General features: G+C 38.5%; 1 protein-coding gene across 1 annotated transcript in view; it reads left to right on the forward strand.

The window, feature by feature from the left end:
- The first annotated feature begins 9,731 nt into the window (after positions 1-9,731).
- The window catches only part of TMPRSS11D (transmembrane serine protease 11D), a 36,365-nt gene continuing 33,320 nt past the window's right edge, over positions 9,732-12,776 (forward strand). The window contains exons 1-2 of the mRNA XM_088021343.1: positions 9,732-9,788; positions 11,499-11,550. Coding sequence (XP_087877469.1) covers positions 9,732-9,788; positions 11,499-11,550 — 109 coding nt within the window. The remainder of the gene's footprint in view (positions 9,789-11,498; positions 11,551-12,776) is intronic.

Consider the following 12,776-nt stretch of genomic DNA (forward strand, 5'->3'; position numbering starts at 1 on the left):
TATTCAATCCAATTCCTTAAAAGGTATTGTCCAACTTAAAGGATCCCATTCTCTTGAGCAAAAAAAACTTGCCATAACTGCATGATTTTTCAGAGTATGCTTTAAGTCTAAACACAGCACATGCTTATGATATGTAAAATAGAATCACCATCCTAGTAAAACCATTCATTGGGTAACTATCTAAAACCATCGAAAATAAAATTGACTTTGGAAAAGTTTACACACTTATGACTAACTCAGCAGAAAGAAAATGGCAGATTCTGTTGACTATTTACAGTATCCATTTGCCAGAGATATGAACAAGTGCCTCAGTGATTAATAAACAGATATATGAGCTCAAACTTCAAGCAAGTATATTAAAAAGAGCCATGGAATGTATTTTTTTCTAACCTAGACAAATTTTTATTCTGACAATCTTACTTCTTAGCCAGGATATCTGCCTGAGTTTAAAACTGCAAAGAATGAATTAAAACATACAGTTCGCTTCTCTGTTGGAATATTCCCATCAGCATAAAGACACACCATACTATCTCCAGTTAAACAATAAAACAAAGCAAAACCTCCTTCCTTGACCTACATCCCTCCTCCAGCTATTGCCTTATTTCTCATTTCCTCCCCTCAACAGCAAAACTCTTCCAAAGATTTGTCTAGATGAGTTGCCTCCATTTCAATTTTCTTCTCCTATGCACTCCCTTTACTTTTTAAATTTTTTATTGTGAAATGTGTCACACAAAGACTAATATTAAAACGAACCCCAAAGTAGTCATCATTTATTAAGAAAAATACCATCACCAGGTAACATCCTGTCCATTAACAGCCCTCTCAATGACCTTGCCCAACCTAACTGTTATCTGGCATGTTATCTAAATGTCCTTGATTTTTCTTTACGGTTTTACCAATCAAAGACAGATCCCCAAATAACATATCATTTAGTTCTACCTATATTTGAAATTAATATAAATGGGATCAAAATTATGTTTTATAAAGCATGTATAGTAATAATGTATTCATTCACACAGCTATATGATGTTCCATTGTAAGAGTTTACTCTAACTTACATATCTGCTCTTCTGGTATTTTGCCCTTACAAATAACTGCAGCTCTGAACATTCTCAAATGGATCTCGTGGCACAAAAGTGCCAGAGTTTATCCAGAAAATGGATTTTCTGGGTCATAGAGTGTGCTGCATGTTTATCTTTAACCTATTCCCTCTTCTCCCTCTGCAAAAATGTTCTCAGCCCTACAGCTCTGAAATTGCTCATAAATAAATCTTTTAAAAAAATGAAGGTTTCTGAGTAGCAAGACCAGACGTACTGAAACAGTCTATCTGGATGTTGGATGCAGGAATCTTTGTTTTTCCAAGCTTCTCAATTGATTCGTATGCACACAAAAACTTGAGAGCAGTTGGTTTAGATGGTAATTGAAGCTGATTGAGTAAGATCAGCTAGAGAAAAAAGAGAACACCCAGGAAGAGTATGGAGCAACGTCAGACATTTAAGGGCAAGTAGAGGAGAAGCAACCAGCAAAAGACATTAAAAGGGGGAACCAGAAGGATACAAAGAGTGTGGAATCATAGAAATTAAGAAAAAAAAAGTGTTTCAATAAAAAGAATGGGTCAACTGTGGGAAATGTTGCTAACAGACAGGTATCTTATACTCCCTCAGAAAGACAGGAGTGCCTTAAGGCAAGGACAACTTTTTGACTATTTTCAAGATGTCCCCAGTGCTTGGCAGAATGGTATTATAAATATTCAACTGCTATTGATTTTTCTAACATTTATTTAATAAACACTGTTAACAGAGTGCCCACCACGTCCTGGGTTGCAAAAAAAACAAAAAAACAATAAAATATCAGAGAAGGAGCACAGACAAAAAAGTCAAGAGGCCTCTCCATAGCACCAGTTAATCTCTCTGCAGATCAGTTTATTCTTCTGCATAATGGGAAGTCAGAGTGGTTATTCCTGAAGCTCTCTTCCATTGCTAACATTCTGTGATTCTACAGAATGTTATCACTCTTGAGAAACACCATTTATAAAAAATTACATTATTTACAGCTAAAGCTAGTTTCTACCTAAAAGAAGAATGTAGAACTTACCACTTACTGAACACGGGCCAGAGTTCTAAGTACTTTACAAACAGCATCCTGTTTAATCTCACAACCCTCTGACGCATGTGATTATCCTCATTTTATAAATTAGGAAACTAAGGCTCAGAGGGGTTTTGTCATTTACCAACGGTCAGTTAGGTCTGTCTAATTACAAAAGTCATGATTATCACCATTGTACTATATTATCTTTCTATATTACTTGTGTAGTAATTAAAAATACAGGCTTCTGGACAGGGCTGGTGTTTCATAGAATATTTACATAAAAATAGAAGAAACCTAGTAAATGGATGCATTGGTTCAGGAGACAGAACCCCTATGTGTACGGCTCTTCATGCTCATGGTAAGGAGCCATGTTTACCATGTAGACATCATCGAACCCAGCCTCACCCCGTACAGCTCCATTTAAAGAACAGACCATTAAAAACTTTGGGGGCGCCTGGGTGGCTCAGTTGGTTAAGCGACTGCCTTTGGCTCAGGTCATGATCCTGGAGTCCTGGGATCGAGTCCTGCATCGGGCTCCCTGCTGCTCAGCAGGGAGTCTGCTTCTCCCTCTGACCCTCCCCCCTCTCATGTGCTCTCTCTCTCTCTCTCTCTCATTCTCGCTCTCTCAATTAAATAAATAAATAAAATCTTTAAAAAAAAAAAACATGGGGAGATACTGTGCTCGCTTCGGCAGCACATATACTAAATTGGGAGATACAGTGGAGAACTAATCACCAGCAGTGCTTGCCCTCGTGTATTTGACTGCGCACTGACACAGGGCCAAGCGCCAGACAGAATTCAAGTTCTGTTAACAAAGGTTTAACTCGTTTGTCCTCACAAAAATCTGGAAGTCGGTACTACTGGTACCTTCATTTTGCAGGTAAGGCAATCTAGGAGAAGTCTGGTGACTTCCGAGGTTCACACAGTAAGTTAAGTGGCAGACATGGACTTTGAACCCAGTTAGTAGAGTTTCAGAGTCAGCTGCGGCTGGTGGAGCTTACAGTCTACTAGGGAGGAGGGGTGTGGGGGTAGGAGACAGATAAGGACCTTGCAAGCAGACAGGCTTAAGAAATACCGTGTTTTGCAAAAACAGTGTGCAGTAAAAGTGAGAAAACCTACCAATAGGAGTGGTCATGGAAATGAGAAGGTGCCGTCCTTTTAAAGGATGAAAGAATAGTATGAAGGTAACAAGTAAATTCACTGATTCTTTGTTTAAGAACAAAGGAGAAAACTGGAGTCCAGAGAAGTGATTTGCCTCACGTCAAGCAGTTTTTCTAACCACTTCAACAGTGTTTTACCCCCGCTATACATACTGCTTCCCAAGACAAGTGACATGTCTGCATTTTTCCTGAGCTCTGAGGGACATATTTTACTGTGTAGGCCTCAAAAATATTAGTATCACTGTTCATTTCATTATGACACAAAACCATCCTGGGAAAATAATACTGAGAATCTCAATTCTTTCCTCTGCTTCTGTAGACAATCTGGGCAAGGAGCCACTAGAATTAAATTCAGAAAGGGTTGAGTTCTAGATGTTTTTTAAAAATATATTGATGTAACTAAATATTACTCAAGAGCATTTGCAACAGTTAATCTTGGCTTTTATCCATGACTGATTAGAAGCCACCTTTTCTTCTATGAGAACAATTATCATGTACAGATATAGTTAAATATAACTAACTATGATGAATACATGTGGGATTCTGATTCCATTCTCTGCTCATCCTAGAACCATTCTAGGAGTTTCTAGATTCTATCATGCCCATTAACCTATGCCACCCAGATTGTGCTTAAATGTCTTTCTTGCTTTAGATCCTTCACTGATAGATTTTTACTTCCTTAACTTATGCATTTAAAGATACATATTTTTCTTTCTTCTACCCAATCATTCATAGCACCCCCTTCCCTGACTCTCTGCTCCCCTCCCCAAGCAAATAACATAAAAAACATGGCAGACATCCTTCCATACAAATTAAGCAGGGTTGTTTCCTGGCAATTGTTAGAAATTTTTTTATATTTGGGTCTATATATAATAATCAGATCAAACATTGGAAGATGAATATATTCAGGGCCAAAAATGCTGCTTTGTGCTCCTTTGGAGTGTGGTGTACCAAATTCTTCACCTTGGTGGGACTCACTTTGTAGAAGCAATGAAATATCCTGACACTTTAAATTTAATATTAAAAATCAAGTCACTTTGAACTGGAAGTGAAGGCCCCTAAATCCTTTACTCATTTATTTTCTGTAGAAAGAAATATGTATCTAGTTCCACATTAGGGTCAGTATATTTTGACAAAGAGATAAGTTAAGGTTTTGAACATTTCATAATGACCTTATAATAGAAGAGACCTGTTTACATACTAGAACTTTAGGCAACACAGAAGGAAATAGTATGCTTTCAATAAAGTCACACTTCTGTTCTGGAGCTACTCTGATCTAATTATACGCAAAATCTTTGTTATATGTAGTCCGTAGACCAATAGCATCAACCTCACCTGGGAGCTTATCAGAAATGCAGAATCTTGGGCCCAACCCCAGATTTGCTAAATTAAAGTGTGCATTTTAACAGGCAATTCACATATACATTAAAATGTAAGAAGCACTAAACAACTACAATTAAACTTAACAGCTACACCGTAGTCTCTCAAGTATCCAAAATGGAGAGAGAGGTAAGCAAGAAGCATCCTTGCATATTTAAATATGAATAAGAATGCCCTCTGAGCTAAGTGTGCAATAGTTCCTTTGTCTCTCCTGCAGAAACACTAAGTGCTTTGGGCTAGTTAGAACTCACAGAGCAGCATTTTCTTAACTGAGTTCTGGGAACATTGTGTTCCTCAAAATGTTAGGTATTTCAGGAATAAATACTTCTGTGCTCAAATAAGCTTGGGAAGCATTGCTGTCTAGTCAGATCAGAGCACATATGGGAAGGAAAAAACAGGAGAATAGGAGAATGTGCAAAGAACAAATGGGTTTTGCCATTTTGCAGCCTGAATTTAAATATAAGCTTTTCTCTGGGGCTTTCTTCTCCACCCTGACACACAGCAGTAATATGTGTGACACACTCCCCATGGATCTAACCAGGCTCATAAGCAATTCCACCATGCACTACTTGTAACTTCACCCCAAAATATAAGAAAATGAAAGTCAGTAAGAGCAATGTTATGCTAGAATTATCTGCTCTGAATTGTGTAAGAAGTAAGTCATTTCAAAACTCTGATGCTTTAACAATTATTTGTAACAAATTGCTTGCTGTCAACAATAATACACCACTGTATCCCCATTCCCCATACCTCACTGAGAATTGCACAGTGCTGGCACCAAAACTTGAACTGAGTACCCATTCATTTGAGTCCTTTTCTGCTTCTGTGAGCTCAAGCCCACCCTCACCGTCTCTCTGACAGCTTAATAATTTTGTTATTGTAGTAAGTTAACAATCACTAAAAAAATGAATTTAATTTTTAACAGCTTTTGGGATGTAACTCCACACCATAAAGCTCACCTGTTTAAGGGTACAATTCAGTGGTTACTAGCATATTTATGCTAGTTGTGCAACCATCACCAAAATCATCCCAACAGATACATTTAACTTTAAAAATTTCAAGTACTCATTTCCCAGAGAGCATTTTGACAATAAAATCTGACATATTTATACTGTCATGAATATTTCCTTATAATTTTCAGGAAGTTGGCAAAATCATGTTGGTGTTAATAAAGGTTACAGATCATCTTCAGTCAAAAATAAAAAAAAAAAAGGAAAGGAGAAGAAGGGAAAGAATAAAGAAAAACTAGGGAGGAAAAACACCTAGTTTCTTGAAAACTAAATCCAGGTAGGACAAAAATGTTGTATGGAGGAAAATAGACACAGAAGCAAATCGTCAACTAAATAATTGTTTATTGCTTAGAACCTGCTCTAGGTTAAATGGCTCTGTCAATTGCTACACTTTCTAGAGCTCAGAAGGAATACTAACACTGAATAGCGGTGTAGTTCCTATAGAGTACATGCTAGGCTCTCCTTAGTATTAATTAGCAAGGAGATGGGTAACCTGTCTCAGGAATTTCTCTGTCATGACGGTTGACTTTGAAACACAAGGCATATATTCTTTGACAATGATAAAATCAACAAAATATTGCTCCCATAACTTTGTGGATTGATGACTTGTAGAGAAATACATTTAAAGTATCAGCATCATGAAGTTTAGAAGAAGAAGAAATATTTCCATCTGTTCTGTTGTTTTCAAATCACCTAGGTAGGCTCATCTTTGTAGACCATGCCACCTTCTACCATAATGCCGCTGTGCCCATTTGCACACTGAGAAGAATCCATAATCTCAATCATGGAAGCAAGAACTCACCCTTTGGGCAGCTGTAGAGTTCCAGCAAAGATGGCCTTCCTTATAAAAGCATATGTATATTAAGTGTAGCAGAGCAGTCACCAGAATATGCCTCCAAAGTCCTTATCTGACTCTATTAGTCAGTAGTCTTCAGACATCTTCTATTAATAATTATACAAGACTGACTCTACAATGTAAATCTCCTAATATCCAGGTTTTCATCCACATCCCCCTTAGAAATCTTTTACAATGCAAGAATGAAATACGATGCTCAGAAGTTTAAAGTCAATTAAAAGAATCCTTTATAACTCAAATCTTTATTTCAAAAACATGACTGATATTAGAACAAAGAAAATCTCAATAAAAAAAGAAATCATGGGGCACCTGGGTGGCTCAGTCATTAGGCGTCTGCCTTTGGCTCAAGTCATGATCCCAGGGTCCTGGGATTGAGCCCCACATCGGACTCCCTGCTCTGCGGGAGGCCTGCTTCTCCCTCTCCCACTCCCCCTGTTTGTGTTCCCTCTCTTGCTGTATCTCTCTATCAAATAAATAAATAATTTAAAAAATCTTAAAAAAAAGAAATCATTTTCAATTGCAAAAATTTCAACATCTGCCTTATTGCAGAAACATAAAGTGAACATTATTAACAAAGAAAATATTACAAAACTAAAACTATTTTTGAACTTATCAGGGTCCAATAAATTAAGATTTGATACACTATGATGGAGCATGATCTACAATATATTCTTTCTCTACTAGTTGTTTAATGCAGCCTCAATCACTAGGACCCAGTGAAATTTTTCTAAATCAGATAATAATTGTGGCAAATTATCTTGAAATACATTTCAATACTATAATGAAATTAGATGGAGAAAGAATGCCCATGGACTTCCAGTATATGAAAATGATTCCTTCAAGTTTAGGACCGATTAGACACATATGAACAGAGCATCATCAGCAGTAAAGGTAGATTTGCCCTATTGTGGCCATACTTTCTCATGGGGTTCATTCTATGACGTCGATTTATTGAAAAGAGCCTGGTGGGGCGCCTGGGTGCCTCAGTCACTTAAGCATCTGTCTTTGGCTCAGGTCATGATCCTGGGGTCCTGGGATCGAGCCCCACGTCGGGCTCCCTGCTCAGCGGGGAGCCTGCTTCTCCCTCTCCTCCCCACTCATGTCGTTATCTCTGTCTCTCTCAAATAAATAAATAAAATCTTAAAAAAAAAGAAAAGAAAAGAAAAGAGCCCGAGTTCCAGAGTATATCTTGAGTCCTAGGAAAGAAAATCCTTAACTAGCCTGTGAGGCAATTGAGCCCACACCTCTTAACTTCATTGGCAGCAGGGTCTCATAAAACATCATTAACTCCCAACTCCACTACTACATACTTACCTGCACGCGCGCGCACACACACATACACACACACACACACACACACACACACACACACCTATTAGTCATTTGTTCATATCAACTTGCAAACTTTGTGAGAAGAATTTGAATTCTGGATTGGCTTTCCCTGTAAGTAGCAGATTCCAGAACTTTCACACATCATTTCAGGTCTGCTATATACAGTTGTGAAGTTTGTGCAATGCACAAAATTGCAAGGCTTAGGGGAAGATTGGAAGCTGAGATGGAGCCTATCCTCCCTGTCAAGCTATCTGTCCCAGATGTAAGGAACACCCTTTTATAATTGTCTCTGTCTCACAAAAAAGCTGCCTTTTCCTAATTCTCACCAAAGTATTACATAAGTTAGCTCAGGTCCCTCACCACTTGCCCAGCCTCTGTATCCTCAGGAAGTATAAAGTGATTTATATATAAACTTCTTTAAATGCTACCCAAGATAAAAATAAATTGGCAAGTAAATCATTGAATTTAAAGAAAGTCACATAGTGCATTCCAAAAGTACACACACATAAAGTGGTGTGGGTTTGTGATTCAAGGATAAGTTCTTATCTTCCATGTGAACCTAGAGTTTTCAGGATGCACCATGCTTTGATAAAATAAATATATTCAACAAGTCTTAAAACTGTGGCACCGACTCTGCCACCATCCCGTTTTGCAATCGGAATAATCCTCTCATGTCTCTCTTTCCTTTTACACTGCACCTGAGTTTATCAAGAACAACAACAACAACAAAAACTTAAGACAGAAAGAAAAATGGTGGACAAGATCAGTGAAAATTTGCTGGAAATAGGAGGAGGGGGTCCTTTTATCCCATCCCAAATTCAAACAGAAAAGCTATTCCATTTAATCTGTTTTCCATCTTTGAGATTCCAAGCAAGATCTTGTTTGGACACAGTGTTTCTCAACTGAAAAAAAATTAAACCATTGAATTAGAGAGTCCCTCCTGCCTGTCTAGTGGTAAACATCTAGTGTTAAGGAAATGGACTAAAATAAAGAAGTCCCTTTACTTTGGAACTATTTCTCATAATCTTCAAAACTCCAATATATAATGTAAACACACACACATATTCAAATATATGCGTTTGTATATCCTATAACACAGGTCTAGAGCAATATTTTTGAACTTTCCATTTCTTAGCATCAACAACAAGGTAGAGTGATAGAAATGAATAACAACAGGGTAATTAACAGAAAAGTGCTCTCCCATCTGAGGTAGACGTTTGCAGTTTGAGCTTGACAGACCTGGATTCACATTCCAGCTCCATTGCTTACCAGCTGAGTAAATAAGCTTCTATTTCATCATCTGTAAACTAGACTTATTTACAAGGATTGAATTAAATGATGTAGAAAAACTCAACACAGTGCCAGGTATATGGCAAGCACTCATTAGATGGCAGAGATTATTCTCCAATCTATATTTTATTTGTCAGTATTTAAAACAAAAATGCACATCATATAATCCATTATAAAGTCCCTCCAAACTATAGTTCAATTATTTTTAAACCCTTCTTTGCAGTGTCATTCATCAATTTTTTCATAAATAATGCTTGATGTGGACTCTGTAATGGGTGTTGTGCTAAGGATGAGACATGTCCTGACAGACACAATGCATGTCTACTTTTCAAGAGTTTCAGCCTAGAGGTGGATGCAGGCAAGAAAATCATTGTTTCCCACAAGAAGGGATAATGACTAGAATAGAGAAATTCACAGGGAATTATGAGATCAGATGAGGGGAAACTAGGGGAGAAGAAAGTATCTACCTGGAGGGAAAGAAAGATGGTTGAAATCCCTTAAGAACAAAATGGGAATCCATGGGGCAGTTGAGGTATGAGGTTTTCTAGGCAGTCATCACACCCAGAAGTCGCTGTCCCATTCGGGCTGGCTGGGGTTAAGTGGGCAGATGAGGATATGGCAGAAGCTGAAGATGCAGAGGTGACCATGAAGGCTTTCAGTGCCATGTGGAAGGTTTGGATGCCATCCTGAGGATCTTGACAAGCTATAGATACATTTCAAATGAGGCAGGGGAAGGGCTGAGTGTCAGAACCTAAGACTTATATTCAAAAAACTCCCTGGATGGATTTGAAAGGCTTGATTTGAATGAAACAAAATCTTGCTCATTCCACCCCCATCTCGCTGTCCCCCTTGCTGTTTCTCAAATTTACCAGGTGAGCTCCTGGCTCAGGGCCTGCTCTTACCCTCCGCTGAAATCATTCTTCTGGTACTTTCATAGCTTGCTCACTCACCTGCTTCTGGTCTTTATTCAAATGTAACCTTTTCAGCATGGCCTTTCTTGGCCACTCTACCTAAATTTTCAGCACCACATACACACTTCCTTTCCCACCTCTCTGCCTTTCCCCTTATTTTACTTACTCATTTCTGTCTCCCTTCACCATTAGGACTGCTGTTTGTCTGTTTCTTTTCATTGTATTCCAGCACCTAGAACACTGAAGTCACTCACCAAATGTGTCTTGCATTAACTAATTAATGACTGCATAGTTAATGAAAGGGAGACCAGTTAAGAGGCATTGTAAGTAATACAAGTCAGTTGATAACAGTCAAAATTAAGAACAAAATAGAGGGTATAGAAAAGAAAAGATCCAGGTGTAAGATAAGGACTGTGTGGTGACCTCTTGAATGTGAGAAAGACCAAGAGACCAAGTGCAGCTAATATCTAGGTCTCCAACTTCGGGTACCAGGTAGATAGCAGTGAATCAATTCACCAATTTTAGAAATAGTGGGGAGTGTAGTACTGGGGGAAAAGTTCAGTTTCAAGGAGAGTTTCTTTTTTTTTTTCTTCTTAGATTCTACTTTATTTGGTAAAACTCAGAAACTAACAACCAATTCACAGCCCCCCACCTCCTTCTTTCTGAAGAAAGCAGTTCCCCAAAGACAAAAAGGCTGTGGCTTGGGTATCACCCACCATTTCCAGGTTTCATACTTGGGCAACTCATGGCCTGATGGTCAGACCTCCAGACCCAATGCTTTCAGGCAACAGAGAAAGCGAAAGGAAGCTCTCACTTCAGAGACAATGAACCCATCCTGTCTCTCTTCCCCTACTCACAGCCTCCCTGCACCCCCAACCTAAATAAAAAGATAGCAGAAGACAATGCATGTGTAAATGCATTGTCTCTCTCTCTCTCTCTCTCTCTCACACACACACACACATGCACACACACACACACACACACACACACACACACAGCTTCCTTTCAGCCCAAGGGTTGCAAAATCCCTCCCTGGAAGGACAACTGGCAACACCAATCAAGGCTTCGTGGTGCAAAGTGATGGTTGGAATCCTCTGAGACTGGTAAACATCCAGGGAGAAAATATTCCACCTTCACCCCATTCCCAGACCTCCCACATGTAAGAAGGTTGTAAAGCATCCAGAAGATGTCTGGAGATAACCGGCGATGGCGGGATGAAGCTCAAAGACAGGGCTGGGCTGAGGATCTATCCTAGGAAATGTTACCTATGGCATGCTTGCTGAAACTATGGCACAAAGTGGGATTATCGAGGAAGAATGCTTTGCAGGAGAAGACAACTGTGGACCAAATCTTTGTTACCTTGATACCTGAAATCTAATTTAAAAGGATACAAAATTGTCTAAAAGTCCTTGATATACATTTGCATCTGAACTTGCAATTACCCTGTCACTGTTTTCCTCCATTCTTGCAGGTGATGGACATTGTTGCCAATGGCTCTACTAATCCACAGCCCTATATTGGTTGTAACTATGTGTCAATGGCAAAGATTAATTAATATTCCTAAATAATTTTGATATATTAATGTAAGATTTACTTTCAAATTATAATTAAATCAACAATTATTTTATTGCACATTTACTATATGTAAGACATAGTCCTAGCACTCGATGGGTGTTGATCCCATTTGCTTCCCCCAAATGAAGTCAGAAGAGATAAGGAGTCCCGAAACCTTCCTGTCTCCTATAGTACGAGGGAGGAAGTGTATGTGAAAGGAAGAGCATGTGCTTTGATTTAAAGCAACCTAGTTTCAATTTTCAGCTGTCACTCTTGAGTAATTTTGAGGTATTTACTCTCTGAGGCTCAGTTTCCCTATCTTCAAAACAGGGATCATGGTACCTGCTTTACAGTTTTGAAGACTGGCACTATACATGTGCAATGCCTGACACTTAGACTCCCAAAACTATAGAATAAGTTTTTCAACATTACTGTAACTTTTCCAAGTTAATAAAAGAGAGCAAACAAAAGGGGGAAGCCGGTTAAACATGTTACAACTGAATTATTTGTTTTGCTTTGTTCAAATGCAAGCACTAAAAATCTCAGTGGTCAGGAACTGGTTTTAAAAGCAAAGTATTTTCTTGCACAGATTTCCATTGCATTGAGTCAAAATTCAGTGTTTGCAAACATGTTATCTCTAATAGTTTACAAAGTAAATATTGTGCACAATTTAGTTTGTGTTGGCATAAGCTTTGTAATCAACCACATACAGAGGCTCAATGACAAGTTGCATTACCAGCAAGAGAGTAGATATTTCTTCAGCTGTTTCTACAGGGTGGAGCAACCCATTCTTATGCAATTAATTATGGCTTGTGAGATTAAGGTGATTTGAGCTCCACACCCTTTATTTATTGAGTCATATGTTTCATGGTGCTTTTTAGTCATTGAGTTTAAGGTGTTTTCCATGAACTGAAGGGAAGTTGGCGCTAAAGTCATTCCCATGAGAGCCTCATCCAAGCTAAAGCAGCACATGCTGACTCTAGCCTTTGGTTTTTGTTTCTCGGCCTCCAACTTACTTCCTGTTTTTTCAGTACTTCTCTCTCCACACTCATAAGTCTTGACACATTAGTTCATCTCTGGTTGAGGAGAAGGATCAATCAGTTTGGAAATTATTCAGGCTTTTGGGTTTACCCTGGACTCCAACTCTGTCTCCTTTTGGCTCTGCCATTAATCAGCAGCCACTAACATTTTGAAA

This window comes from Eumetopias jubatus, unplaced genomic scaffold (genome assembly GCF_037043125.1).
Source record: "Eumetopias jubatus isolate StellerSeaLion01/CBP00866 unplaced genomic scaffold, mEumJub1_p1.0 scaffold_2, whole genome shotgun sequence".
In the NCBI taxonomy this organism is placed as follows: domain Eukaryota; kingdom Metazoa; phylum Chordata; class Mammalia; order Carnivora; family Otariidae; genus Eumetopias; species Eumetopias jubatus.